The sequence below is a fragment of the Hippichthys cyanospilos genome, chromosome 2, assembly GCF_059441005.1.
Source record: "Hippichthys cyanospilos isolate Australia breed blue-spotted pipefish chromosome 2, RoL_Hcya_1.0, whole genome shotgun sequence".
NCBI lineage: Eukaryota > Metazoa > Chordata > Actinopteri > Syngnathiformes > Syngnathidae > Hippichthys > Hippichthys cyanospilos.
In genome coordinates this window covers 17255226-17270130 of record NC_142370.1, presented here as the reverse complement: position 1 = coordinate 17270130, position 14905 = coordinate 17255226, and the positions used below count along the sequence as shown (strand labels likewise).

Sequence of the window (14905 nt, the reverse complement as noted above, 5' to 3'; positions counted from 1 at the left end):
CATCTGTTTGCACCTGGGTGCACACCTGTGCTCAGCCAACAGTCTTGTTTTTGTGTCTCTTATTGTGCCGCAGCTAGTCTCAAGCAAATGAAATCCGCATTTGTTTTTGCATCTGGCATATACAAGGAGAAACATATCTAGATACTGTACAAACATGACCTGAGCAAAAGTAACTCGGAGTATTTTTCTTGACTCTGCATTGACGCTATTTATGGATGTTTGTGTAGACACATTGTGATTGAAACTACATTTCTCTGTGAGTGTGGATATGAAAAAGCCTCATTGGATTCTGATATGCACATTCTGAACTTTTTTTTCTGTGCTGAATTTTCTTTATGGTGACTTGTGATGAACAGTATGTTGTGTACAAAAACTAAACAAATCATATCTTGAGTGACGTTTTCTAAAGATGTGTCTACTGTCTAGCTCTCCCACCCCTACACATTCCCCCCCTCCTCCTACACACACACATCTCAGAGACCCCCTTGCAGCTTCTCTAGCTAATGAGTACATTTGCATGTGTGTTGCTTTCCCAGCAAGATAAAGTTGTTTTGCAACTTCAGCTCAAACTTGGGTGTGCCTTATTTACAAAGTTAGCTGTTGACAGGTGATTTAGGATGCAAGCGAAATTCCTTCCTGACGATCGTGGTAGAACTGTCATTTTGAATGTAGTTACCAGTTAAGCCAACCATAAGTAGCAATATTGCACTTTTAGCAGTATGTGTGGTACGCAAATACCGTGTAAGGGATACATTTAGTTACTGTCGATCAAATAAGCATGAGTTTAAAATGATCAATTATCTTGTGAGGGTTGAACCCCTGACTTAGTGCTGAGAAAAAGCAAAGTTATATCTATATTTGTACATGCTGTTTTGTGCATCTAATAACATATCAGGCTTGTTTACCAACTTGACGCTTCTGTTGTGTGTTAGCGAGAAAGTGGGAGGTGTTTTCTGGGAGAGCAGCAAAGTCATGGATGATGAAATTTGATGTGGAAGTGGCATGGGTCGTATTAGTCCAATTGTTTGGCAAACTTATTATGCCCTTTTCAAATCAGTAAGGAAATGACATGTATAGAACTGAAAGGTGTATTTTTTTCCCCATTGACTGTACACCATGTCCTCAAAATCCAAAGATTTTAATGGCAACCACGTTCACTTCCACCATAAATTGTTCTCAAGACAAATAATATTTAAAACAATTTGGTGATTTGATGGTAAACATATGAAACACTGCGGGAATTTATTTCCAACTTCAGTTAAAACCTACTGAAGAGACAACGTGATGACATCACGCACGGCATTAAAATGTGACAATGTTAAAATGTTATTCGTTGGCTTTTGCATTCTACGTGAGAAAATGGGGAGACAATGAGAAAGATGAAAATCTTCTCTGTCAAGATTGAGAAATGAGGCAGCCAAGCATGCCTATACAGAGGATGAGCCACTGACCTGACCTGGAAACAATTTGCTTTGTTTAGTTACAATATAGTAGCCAAACATATCTCATTTTAACATACCCAAACATGTTTTTACAAGAATCTTCTCACATTATAATGTGATGGACTTCTTTCCTCTGGTGTGGCAGCAATACACTTCCACAGAAAGGAAATATGAAATATCTTTGTGATTCCTGTTAGTACAAAACATACAGGACGAAAACACGTGCACACACACATTAAAAAAAAAAAAAACTAACTGTGAGAATACTAAAGTTGGTGCTTCACAGAACATACAGAACACAGCTAAATGGGTTAACGCAACCAATTTGAGCTGAAAAAATAAATTATCTGAGGAAAAAGAAAAAACAGGGCACATCCCCTACCAAGGGTAACTTGATACCATTGAGGATTTGTTTTTTCGGTTATCAAAATCGGCGTAAGTAAAACAAAACACATTTTTCCCTTCAAGAAAATGAACAGATTCATATTCAAACGAATGTAAAAGTGTATGCGTTACCTACTTTTTTTCGAGTGCAAAGTCCCCAATCCCCTTGCATGCTATACGCTGGGGCTACCGATCATCCTCCGACCATAGCACTAAATGAATCAGTGGCATTGGCGGAATTCCAGACATACACCCATTCTCCAAATACGGGCATCACATGTGCAACATCCTTACATCTTGTCCTATTCCCCGTGGGGAGGCACAGTTGTATTCCTTCCGTACTGGTGAGCTCCGGCCTAAGACACACAGCCTTTGATGCCCCCGGGAGGGTCTCCGCTCGCCACCAAATTACAAAGAAGTCTGCGACGGCCCGCCTGGTAGTCCTCCTCGTCGACGTTGACCAATAGTTTGATCGCCTCGTGGCCCACCGCCTGCTTCAGGGAATCTGTGATGAAAACGCCTTTCAGGGCTTCTAACAACGAGCCGTTGATGTAGTCTCTCCAGAAAGCATCCAGGTAGGTGAGCTCCGAGAACTTGATGTCACAGATGATGGAGCCCAAGTCTCGCGATTTCAGGATGGTGTTGGCCTGGTTGAAGCGTTCGAACTGCCGCTCCACCACCTCTTGCTTGTTGGAAAAAATGTTGCCCTGAAGGGCCGAGTCATGCTGGCAGTATTCGGCACGGACGCGCAGGCGGATATCTGGGAAGGCCGAGAACAAGCATGGTCAATATTTCCATAGTACTTACTGCGGGTAGATGTGAAGAAGCTTCAAATATGCAAAGCTGTGAATTATGTTGACTATTTAGAACATAGGTGTCGAACTCCAGTCCTCGAGGGCCGACATCCTGCATGTTTTCCTGTTTTCTTTCTCCAACACACCTGATTCAAATGATTAGCTCATTAGCAAGCTCTGCAGGAGCTTCAAAATGATCCCAATCATTTGAATCAGGTGTTTTTGAGGGAAAAGGTTTGAAAACATGTAGGATATCGGCCCTCGAGGACTGGAGTTCGACACCTGTGATTTAGAATATGCATTATAGCTAGTTATTCAATAGCATAGTTACCTAAAAAAGAGCCCCTCAAATTCAAGCATAAAATGTAAAGGGATGCTAAACATTTAACTACCGTCAAATACATTTTCTATCACTTGCGCATTTGATCACTTGCCGTTAACTGAAAATGAAATCACATGTAGCCAGGGGCTATGGCTAAATAAGTAAAGTACCCTTTTAAAACAGTGCAATGTAAAAGTAAAGGTAAAGGTTGTATGAAGTTTATAGTTTGCAAGTGTAAAAAAAAAAAAAATCTTCACACTTCTTTATTCATACCACAAGTTTGCTTTTCTCTGAAGTCAGATAAGGAATGGCTTCTCTTCCACATGCCGTTCGGTACAGAAGGAGCTGCTTTCGTTCTGGATGGCCCAGCATAAGGTCCTGTCAGGACATGACATCAAGCTGATTAATGACTGAGAGGCAGACATTTGAACCAAATCGTTCTCTCACTTTCCTCATGACAGAACTTGCATGCACAGACCCACCTGTCATTCTGTGAGGCGCGCCTTCTCTGCTCTTCATGGCTCCTCTCGGCGAAATATAGCGCACTGATGTCTCTTCCAGGTACTTGTCAACAGGATCTGGGGACACTGTAGAACACAGACTGAGAACATTACGTATTTCCCGGTGTCCACCACATCCATACTCTTAGAAATAGTTTAGTTTTTTGTAAAGACCCCCCCCCCCCCCCCCCCCCCCCACAAAAAAGTTTTAATCAGCTTAGATATTTAGTTACTGTATTTCTACGAGTACAAATTGACCTTGTGCACAAGTTGACCCCCCCCCCCTCCCTTTTCTTTTTTTACAGCAATTTGGGTGAATTTTACTATAAAGTGAGTATACGTCTACCCTTGAGTTTAGTGGTTACGTAGATCATGGCTGTCCAATTAAATCACATGGAAAATTTACAGTACTTTTAGAGCATGGATGTCAAACTCGTTTTTCCTTATGGAACAAAATCCATTCCCAAGTGGGCAGAACCAAAAAAAAAAAAAAAAAGGGTATATTTTAATGTAACTTTAAAACAACAACTCCAAGTGTATTTGTATTTTTTTTTATTGCTGTCCAAAATAGTATAAGCACAACATCACTTTTAATCATAAAACATTAAAATTGTTAACAATGTCTTGAGCCGGAAGGCAGAAGACTTCGAAGACCTCCTCGGTTCCACCGACACGTCTTCCTCTGAGGAAGCAGAGTCTGGAAGCTCGGAGGTGGGCTCTTCTATCTCTGGGGCTGAAGTCGCCGAGGGGGTCAAAAAACACCTTGGCGGCAAGGCCCCGGGGGGTGGATGAGACCCACCCGGAGTTTCTAAAGGCTCTGGATGTTGTGGGCCTGTCTTGGTTGACACGCCTCTACAAAATCAAGAGGGTGTTTGATAATGGGTGTCACTGCTGTGGTATTCCAAGTCAATTTTGTAATAATTTAACATTATTTTATTTTTGTCACTCTTCTTTTGATTGGAAATGAACCCAAATTTGAGATGTCCTCTTTGGGGTTCTACTTCTGAGGTCAGCATGCAACACTATGTGCGTCTACCAGAAAGGTCCATGTAGAAAAAGAGTGGCACAAACATGGTTCCAGCAGAGCTTCGTCTGTCTAGCTATTTTTTAAAAAAGTCGACTTCTTCTTCTCAGCTCTTGCTAATACTTTTGCAAGGCATTGTACGTCTTTTGTTTCATCTGTTTGCCTTGATTCACAAGGCAAAGAAAACCAGAGGAAGGAAACCAAATTTCCCTGGGAAATTTAAGTGTTTCCAGAAAATGTATCTTATTTCCCCTAATTTCCTTCCATAATATGAAAATTGGTCAAAGATTTTTCAAAGTATTCCAGGACGTGGAATCTCTGATGGTTTGAGTGATTCCTGTTTAAATCACGGATGACCTGTATTACGACAGTACTGTGCATGAGTGTTATAAAGAGATTGGCAGCCAGCAGGAAAAGCAGGAGACTAAGCAGTTTCAACATCTAAGCATTCAAGAAAAATGACGGAACTAGACTGACAAATTGTAAATTTGATGGGAATATAATCACCCACATTTCCCCCTATTTTCTGACAAACACTGTGAACCTTTCTTCTGCCCAAAACATCTTTTGTTAACTATTCAAGCTAAACCAAACATGTTCAGCGGGTTCAATCCGTTCGCCATTAAATATAATTATTTATTCCGGAAATCCTGATTGAAGAAATGATAAAAAGACTATCCCACTTACCGGCTTGGCGTTTTTTAAGTGTGACATAAGGCAAAAGGTCATGACGCGTGATAATCCTCAGAAGCTGCAGCACGTGCTGAAAGTTGGTCTCATCACAGCGACCCTGGCGCTCTAGCGCCAGCAAGAAATCCCTTCCATTCCTGATCCTGCCGCGCTCGTACTCATCAATCACATCAACGAACAAAAACGACAGTACTCGAACGTCCCGATGAGTGAGTTGGGCTCCGATGATATCAAACATGCGGTGGAGCGAGTTCAACCCATGTGACTTGTCCACTGCCTCCTCAGGCCAGGGCTCAAAACTCCTCGATCCTTTCGATACGCTAGAATTAACCAAACAGGCCGATGTTTGAGTGCTTGATGTTTCCAAACTGGAACATCCAGGGCGGCGTGTGAGAACTCTGTTGTCCAGGCGGCTGGGGGTGGCGCCGCTCGGATTTGAGTCAAGATGATGGGCCTGAATATGAGGCTGAGCTTGTGGAGCTGAGTCATTGTGTGCAACCTGGTGATGAATCGCCCCACCGTGGAGTTGAGGCTGCTGTGATGTCATCTCAGGGACCACAAGTACAAGGTCAACAAGTGCAAGTCCTGTGATCTTCCTCTCAGGCTAATGAGCTATAGGATGAGGCACACACATATACATTCATTATATTACAACTTAGTGACGTGTTATAAAGACATTTCATCCCCTGAAGCGCAGCAGTCTACACTTGTTTACATTTGTGGAACAACGCCATATCCATATACTATTATTTACTTGGTGTAGAAAGTGGAGGTTTAGTACAATGAAGATATAGCCGAACGTCAAATATTATAAATAGCCAAAGTCAACTCTGAAACTATTGGAACAGCAAGGTCAATTCATTTGCTTTTGTGGAAAGCTGAATATATATTTAAGATCAAAAGTTGAAAGGGACACAAAAATCGCACATACAGTATATCCAGTATGTATAGGAGGAGCTAGGGCTGGGCGATATGGCACCAAATTTAAATCTCTTATTTTTACACATCCTGAAAGATAAAGACATTGATCAAAGTCATATACCCCATAAACAAGTTATTAAAGAGTGTCTACTTTTTTTTTTTTACTCAACTGAAAAATAAATTCTGTGATAATTGTTCAGACAACAATATGTGTACTGATTTTAAATCAGTTTTAATGTAAACTAAATACTAATAGCTTGTGCAAAACGTTATTACTATGGCAGTTATAAATTATTCTAAACATCTATAAAGCATTCTATTAGTGCAAAACCTAATTTTCAGGATTAATCACATTTACATACGGCCTGGAGTGGTTACAAGCCAATGATCCCATGAATACCTACAGTGTACTCATGGACATCCAGATTGATGGCAAATTTTGAGTCAAACATGCACGTTTTGGGGTTGTGGTGGGAAACCAGAGTACTTTCTCACGAATCAAAACTATTTCACACATTATACATGTTTGTACTTTCTCACGAATCAAAACTATTTCACACATTATACATGTTTTTATTTCGATTTGATAAATTGTCACGTAAGTCCGCTGCTCGATTTGATAAATTGTCAAGTAAGTCCGCTGCCTTCAGTCAAAACCATTCGTGCAAATTGTTTCAGACACAGGCCATACTACTGAGAATATATATTATAGAATACTTTAACTGATCACACTGCAAACGTGCTTATGTCATCACGTCCTTGGTTGACTGTATAACGGCAACTGCTCTTTTAACACACCGGAATTGTGGGGAAATTGGGCAAGCCAGTATAACACATGTGGCCGTGGATCATATGAACTGCCATACAACGCCGCATAAAGCATGCCGTTGATTGCGTCGAAGCTTTAAACCATGACGAACCTACCGAATGCAATTTGGGGCTTAGATCGCGCTACATCGATGGGATCCCACATGCCGTTATGGTCTGATAAACCATGACGATGAATTATCATGAACAGACGCGTGAGTGAAATAAGCGTCGAGGGAGAGAAGGGTCAGCACACCTGAGCACTGACCCGACAAAAACACACAGTCAACTTCACACCCAACGAAAACGTGCAGATTGGTAATCCTCGTGACTTGCGTCGAGTTGCTGCGGACGCAAGATAACATGAACCGTGAAGTCAACGCCCGCGGCCAAAAACAACAATAATTGATCAACAGTTATTAGAAGTAAAAGTGATTACTGGTATTCGTAACGTTGTACAGTGAGACGAGAAATTGCGCTCGTTTGCTAATCGAGAGGAGTTATAACGCCGCAAATACATGGCGGCGGCTAATGCTAAACTAGCCTGACGCGTCATCTGGCGAGCCTCTTTCGTAGACAAATAAATTCGTTTTGATTATCTACACAAAGATGATTAAAGATGTAAGTTTGAAAACTCTTACTTTGTGGTAGGACACCGCTTATCGGCCAGTAAAAAGCCTTGGTTTGCAGTTTACCGGCCCAGAAATACATACCACTTGGACTTTAGGATAAAATGAAAGTACTTCCTGTTTACAGTACTGTTCATTTCCTCCCAAGCAACAATCTTCTTCTTCTTCGTCTTTTTTGAATTAGTAAACTTTATTGAAATTAAGAAAAGTGCATACACAAAGTTTTTGTCAAAGAAAATTGTTGTCAAAGAATATCAGATGCAAACACAACGTAAATGCAAGCCACCATAAGACTAATATAAATGAGGTATATTTTAAATAAAGGGTTTACATAGTTTTCTTCCTTAAAATCAAGATAAGGTTTCAGGATTTAGAATTTGATGAGGTATTCCGATGTGAGTGCGTATGGCTGCATTTCGTTTTCTGTTTTGTTTTTAAAAGCATAAACATGCACGGACATTATTTTGCTGTCTTCCACCTTTCTGGGTTTTAATAATTCAGCAGTCGGTAACCAATTTAAAAGTGAAATACTGCTCTCCATTGGACAGAGGTGTGTAACTGCAATCAGTGGGCAGAAGACAACATTCATGCCGCATTGGATGAAAACTGAAACTGTTCATTGCCTGTATTGACAATGTCCCCAGTAACAATGTATCCATTCCCTCAATTTCAGTACCCACATATAATCCTAAATTTACTTGCTAACAATATGTCTGTATTTACCCTGAAAAGTGCAAGAAGGTTTGTTGCCAACCTCAAACGCTCATGATTACTCTGATAATCAAAATGTGGGTTTTGCATCTACTTTTTACGTGTCATTTGCAAACGTCTTTTAAGATCTGTAGTCCCAGTGCGTCGCAGATCATTAAATAAAATGGTGAGGAAAATAAATGGCCTTTTCTTGTCTAGCCACTTAGTAGAATAAGGACAAACTATTTAATTTCATTTTCTCTGAACGCAAAAGATACAAACTGTAATCAAGCACCTTGTCATCTGCTGTTAACCATTTTTTGAAGCCAATAAATAAAATGATCACTTTCCTCTTGTTCATATTAAGGCTAGATGAGGCAAACTGACCTGATGTGACCTCTACAATTGTTTTGCATTTGCTGTGCACCTTTTTTCATCACCTGTAAATGAGTGAGAGAGAGCGAGAGAGAGAGAGAGAGAGAGAGAGAGAGAGAGAGCGAGAGAGAGAGAGAGAGAGAGAGAGAGAGAGAGAGAGAGAGAGAGAGAGAGAGAGAGAGAGAGAGCGACCGCCCCAGTCTCCACTGTTAAAGGACTACTATTTCCAGTCAAGGACATGGCACTCTTGAAATAGCTCACTATCTGTGGATATATTTGAATGAAGGCATTCGAACTAAGAAAAGCAGTATACAAGACAATGTAACTAAGGATATTACTTTTGTTAGTATTTGTTATAAGACTCATTTCAATTGTATTATTCATGCTAATTTATTTGAATAATTTATACTGATTCAGCATTCACCCCTGGTATCTTCAACCAAGGTGATGACTTCAATGTCACTTTTAGTGGATTTGATGTTGCAGGGCTAAAATACCTACGGGCAGGTACACATTGGCCCTGCTGTATTTTGTGCAGCACAGCAAATCTTGAGTCTGTACAGGGTATAATGAAATTCCAATGCTATTAAACAATGCTGGGGAGAAATGTGCTACAGAGTTGGAAAGCTTGGTCTTTGTCACAGGTTATAGGCCTTCCTGTCCAATGATGTCCTAAATCACAAAGTTAATTGAACAAATCATTGGACTACTCTCAAGAAACCAGTTAAAAATTGATCAAAACATCGGACTATACTAAAGAACACAGATCTGATTTCCAGTGAAAATTTGCAGAAGAAGCTGAAACAAAGCAGCCCGGAGAAAACATTTAGAACCTGAGACAGTTGGACTCGATTTCTCATAAGGAGTGAGCCAAAATACATGCTGACAGGTGCACGTCTTTACTGTATGTAGAGCGCACACACACCTACACACACGCACACAGCCACACACGCGCACACACACGCACGCACGCACGCACACGCACATTCACGCACACACACACGCACACACACACACAGTACTGCATATATTAATAATTCTATCAATGTCTATTGGTTCCCCCAGTTACTTTCTACAAGATGTTTTCTGAGGGATGTCAAACGTGGCCTTAACTTGACCCAAGAGAGTGTCTGTTGGCTTGCCATCTCTGTTGCAGTTCATCCCAAAGTGTTTGACGTGGTAAAGGTCAGCATTCTGTACAAGCAAAGTCACAGCAAAGTCATCCAAGGGTGCCATTAGTTCCTAGGGGAACAATTACTGCAATTTCTTTTTTAAAAATAGTGCAACAGTCATGAAGTTGGAATCTTCACTTAGATACAATTATTTTTTCCTCCCTGGGACATTGCAGACATTGCATATAAACATGACAATGACCTATCTGAACATCACTGAAATCCACCTCGCGCTTCAGTGGTCTACTTTTGAGAGGTGGCTTCTTTTGTTTCCTATTTATAGGACTCCATTGCTCTCTGTTTCTGTCAATCAGACCCTCCCCCATCTCTTCAATTTTGTGGGACGGGTCATAAGCTTTTTTTAATGCCATAGTTCCCCAGCTCTCTGAAGGCTGAGTCAGTCCCACGTTTTGTCAGCGAAGGACCAGCAACCATGGATGACGTCTATAAAGCAGCGGTAAGTGCAAACAACACCTGTATATATTCTGTTTGATAATGTATAGAGGACAAGAGGAATATTTGAATTTAAATACTCCATATATTAAACTGGAAACATAATCTATAAGGAAAAATGTCAGTCATTGTGAATGCTAAGCAATGTCAAGTTGTCATTAGAATACGCACATAAAAGAGTTTTAAGTATAAAGGTGGTGGTACAAGTGAATCTAGATTACAATTGAATACAATTTGAATGATTTGGCTCTAAGGTGATGCATTCAAGATAGAGAGTCCTAATTTTCTGACACTTCATAGAGTTTTTAGTCTTGTCAAACTACTGTATAGTTAGAAAGTCAAGAACAACTGATGGGATTAACAACATACTTGAAACATACTTTTTGGTTCTCTCCTCAGTTCTTTTTTTTGTTACATTTGTGTAGTAGTCATTTTAGAGGCAACCAGGATTGAACCCTCAGTGTAACAACAGGAAAAAAAAGATATAAACAGCTGGACATAAAAGGAACAGCTGGTGGTGCCCCCCTCTCCCCCTGTCCACACACACATATATACATAACTCCTTGACAATCAATCTAGAACACACTTTCCAACAACCAGAATAGTAAGCGAAGACAGCTACATGATATACCGCCACAACACTTTGTTGTGAACAGAGGAGCAGTGCACTTGATGGTTCTCCTGTCCTGTTTTTTGTCTCTAGGTTGAGAACTTGACTGAAGAGCAAAAAAATGGTAAGCAAACTAAAATCTTGTTTTGTTCAATACTAGACTATCCCCAAAGGGAACTTACCTTATGATATTCCATCCATCCATCCATCCATCCATCCATCCATCCATCCATCCATCCATCCATCCATCCATCCATCCATCCATCCATCCATCCATCCATCCATCCATCCATCCATCCATCCATCCATCCATCCATCCATCCATCCATCCATCCATCCATCCATCCATCTATCTATCTATCTATCTATCTATCTATCTATCTATCTATCTATCTATCTATCTATCTATCTATCTATCTATCTATCTAAATAAAGTGTCTCTCGCTACCTGCTGTCCACTGTAATGTTGCAGTGCCAGTTAAGTTTGGAAACGCCTTTCAATTCAAATCAATAAATTCAAGATATTCAAGCTTAAATGATGCACAGCGGTGAACTGACAGTTATTCCAGGTCATAAGCATCAATCAATCAGTCAATCAATCAATCAATCAATCAATCAATCAATCAATCAATCAATCAATCAATCAATCAATCAATCAACCAACCAATCAATCAATCAATCACTCAATCAATCAATCAATCAATCAGTCAATCAATCAAATTTTATTTGTAGAGCCCTGAATCACCAAAGCCTCAAAGGGCTTCACAGATGAAAAGAGGTCATGTGGAGACCTCTTTTCAGTATAAGGTACACAACAGCATCCCCTGTCAAAGCTCCCAGAAAGGGAAAGGAAAACTCAAAAACCCACATAATAGTTTACTGAGAATGTACCCAGATGTGCTAGCTGTTATCTGGGGGTAAAAGGAGTCTACTTTGAAGTATGTCCATTTTAAAACATTGTTTTAATGATCATTTTTGTTTACCAAATGCTATTAATATTGCTTGTAAAATAAATGACTTAAAATAATATACAGTACAATTAAACCTTTACAAATTAAAAAAAAAACAAAAACTGAAGCAGAGGTTGTTTCCAAACTTTTGATTGGTTGCGTATCTGTCATACCTCTCATTTAAACACATCTATGCTAGTATGTTGATTTGTCAAATACATTGACAAAAGGAAATTCAGCGGCTGTGTTGCTTACTATGTATCCTATATAATACATTAGTTTTTCGACATCGCATTTACTGTATAAAACATTTGCGGTAATAATGACACAAGCACAATACATCGAGTTTTTAGGTCACGAACGAAACCAACACGGACCGAAATCCTCAAACTCAAAGATAGTGGAATTCAAGACAGCAGAAATACTTTTTAAAGCAAAAAAAAAAAAAAAAAAAGCTGTTGCTGAATAACATTCAGAATCTTTTCACTGGAAGGGAAGGGTGTAATAATTTAAGGAGAACCTTTATCCTCAGGATAATGAAAGCACGCATAACCAAAAAAAGTTCTGTATTTCAATCTGTCGGGTTAAGCTGTTGAACAGTTTGGAGGGGACGCTCCGGTAATGTTCAAACATCAACTAATTTAAAAAAAAAAAAGATTTAAGGAAATTATTCATACGAGGTACAGTAATGAGGGTGTATTTAATTATTCGTGTTCCTTTTGATGGTTTTTGTTTGTCTGTCTGTTTTGTTTATGTTGTTTTTTATGTATTTATTCTTAACATTCAGGTATCTTTGTGTTGTGTGCGAGGTATGTGTGTATGTTGAATGTTTCTATTTGTACATATTTGTCTTGCAAGTTTACTTACTTTTACATAAATATTTTTGTCTTTTCAATTGAGTACAGCAATATGAATTTTTTCCCTCTCGCCTTTGAAATGAAATCATTGTTGTTGGGTACCATCAACGCTCGTGTGTCCCTCAGAGTTCAAGGCGGCGTTTGACATCTTCATCCAAGATGCAGAGGATGGTTGCATCAGTACTAAGGAACTGGGGAAGGTGATGAGGATGCTGGGGCAAAATCCGACACCTGAAGAACTGCAGGAGATGATTGATGAGGTGGATGAAGATGGTACATGAAGAGCGTGATACCCCATGAGAATAATACATTTTTTAGTGGTCTTAAAGTTAAATTATATGTAAAATATACTGAAGCCTTAAAAAAAAAAAAAAGGATTCTCTATCTTTTAACAGGCAGCGGCACAGTTGATTTTGATGAGTTCTTGGTTATGATGGTCCGCTGTATGAAAGAGGAGAGCAAAGGAAAATCAGAAGAAGAGTTGGCCGAACTTTTTCGCATGTTTGACAAGTATGCCTCACTCAGCACTGCATATTCCAGGTCAAGTGACTTTTCTGCAAAAACTCTTTTATTATCCTTTATTGAGGAATGGCGACGGCTACATAGACCTGGAGGAACTAAAATCCATGCTTGAGTCCACTGGAGAATCCATCACTGAAGATGACATTGAGGAGCTGATGAAGGACGGAGACAAAAACAATGATGGCAAGATTGATTACGACGGTACGCAATGCAATACGTATTGTTAAAAAAAAGACATTCACAATGTGTTTAGAAAGTGCACTCATTCAGACATAAATGGACAAAACAACAGATTTAAAATCGTCTGCTTTGAAAAATCCTTAGTCAAGTTTAGGCAAAAACATCCACTCAAAGGGAGTCACTAGAAAACTAGACCCAACTACAACATACTTACCAAAGTCAATAGCGTACATACCCAACATACATTAGTGAGGCAACGGTGATTGACAAATATAAAATGCCAGTGACTTGCTTTATGTTAGGAGAAAACACATTTGTAAAGCCATACTGTACATGACTGCATTACAGTACAAAGGGGTAGTTACAGTTACTGCATTGTGCCACTGTTATCGGGCAATACTCTGTTTCTGCCAATGCCGATTTCAGGTTTTCTCTCAAACAGAGTTCCTGGAGTTCATGAAAGGTGTTGAATAGAGGATTCGGATGACGCCTATTGCTTTTCTTCCTCATGCTGCAAGTGCTTCAAGCTGGGCTTCTGTTCGCGGCGTGCTTGAAACAGTACACGTCTTCAGCAGGAATCCGAGCTCCCTGACATTTTTTTCTGAAAATAACTCCAGTGAAGCTTCAACAATGTTTTACAGATCCCCAGTATATGAACACGATGTGAAATAAAACTATTTTCAGAATTCAACTTTTGCCTGACATGGCCAGGTCGCATTTGAGTGCGGAGTCATGAATGCCGTGTTTCGATTTGTGAGGAACTATTACTGTAAACGTTTGACATTTTTTTTTGGGTGGGTGGGGACTAGGGGGTAACATGAAAGCTGAAATACAGTCACAAAAAAGGTCACACATTGGAACGTGGGCGGTGACAAATTTTCCCTTTTCCCCTCACATGCATCCACCTGTTTTTGTTCTCCACACACACTTTTGATGGTGACAAAAACAGGGAATCTTAATTGTGTGGATGACGTATTTTCACAGAAAAACAGAATAAAAAGAAAAGTCAAATGATGTACCACAACAGCAGGTGGCTTCCACCAATGCAGCTCGCGTAGCCCCACATTTCCTGTTGTTGTCTTTCTCTACGCCTACAGCACAATAAAACAGGAAATTGAAGGCGCATCTGGAAAGTGCACTGACAATGTTGAAGTGCAACAAAACACAATATGATTGTAAGTTGTCTGCAAATGAAAAATCAAGACGAGGCTTCTCAGACGGCAAGAGGTAATCTTTACCCACAAAATACTTTTGACATCAATTATTAGCGAATTCAAATTGTACAGCAAACAATAATTGTCAAATGGCAATTTAGCACAGGGGTGTACAACATGTTTTAGTTAAGGGATTATAATATCAATAACAATGATTTCAAATGGTTTTTTTTTTCTTTTCATTTTTGGGGAGGTGGCAGTAATTACAAGTGTTTTCAAAAGGTCTCCATTCAGTATCTTGTTGAAAATCCTCTTTGGAAATCCTATGAACAATCTGAAGTGCTTGTATTTATAGTGCTGACATTTTGCATTACAGTGTTCAGTTTCTTAGACTATTTTTACAATGTACATTAATTTTTTTTAACCGTA

At 39.6% G+C, this 14905-nt stretch overlaps 2 protein-coding genes across 2 annotated transcripts; one reads left to right on the top strand and one right to left on the bottom strand.

The window, feature by feature from the left end:
- Positions 1-1119: 1119 nt before the first annotated feature.
- On the bottom strand, positions 1120-7654 carry dedd (death effector domain containing). The gene is made up of 5 exons (XM_088438790.1): positions 7526-7654; positions 5154-5768; positions 3425-3529; positions 3216-3320; positions 1120-2586 (listed from the first exon to the last, which is right to left on the bottom strand). Exons 2-5 carry the CDS (start codon positions 5701-5703, stop codon positions 2183-2185), a joined length of 1164 nt encoding a protein of 387 aa, XP_088294916.1. The 5' UTR covers positions 5704-5768; positions 7526-7654; the 3' UTR covers positions 1120-2182.
- Positions 7655-10083: 2429 nt separating this feature from the next.
- Positions 10084-14013, top strand: LOC148427619 (troponin C, slow skeletal and cardiac muscles-like). Its single transcript, XM_088405264.1, has 6 exons — positions 10084-10207; positions 10907-10937; positions 12747-12893; positions 13016-13130; positions 13207-13343; positions 13765-14013. The coding sequence occupies exons 1-6, from the start codon at positions 10184-10186 to the stop codon at positions 13794-13796; spliced, it is 486 nt and encodes a 161-aa protein (XP_088261390.1). The 5' UTR covers positions 10084-10183; the 3' UTR covers positions 13797-14013.
- Positions 14014-14905: the final 892 nt, after the last annotated feature.

Coding starts and splice junctions, on each gene's coding strand:
- dedd (XM_088438790.1), bottom strand. CDS start 5,703: ATGACATCACAGCAGCCTCAACTCCACGGTGGGGCGATTCATCACCAG. Junction 3,530..5,153: donor ACTTAAAAAACGCCAAGCCG/GTAAGTGGGATA, acceptor TGTGTTCTACAG/TGTCCCCAGATCCTGTTGAC. Junction 2,587..3,215: donor CAGAGAAAAGCAAACTTGTG/GTATGAATAAAG, acceptor CGGCCTTCCCAG/ATATCCGCCTGCGCGTCCGT.
- LOC148427619 (XM_088405264.1), top strand. CDS start 10,184: ATGGATGACGTCTATAAAGCAGCG. Junction 10,938..12,746: donor GACTGAAGAGCAAAAAAATG/GTAAGCAAACTA, acceptor TGTGTCCCTCAG/AGTTCAAGGCGGCGTTTGAC. Junction 12,894..13,015: donor TGATGAGGTGGATGAAGATG/GTACATGAAGAG, acceptor ATCTTTTAACAG/GCAGCGGCACAGTTGATTTT.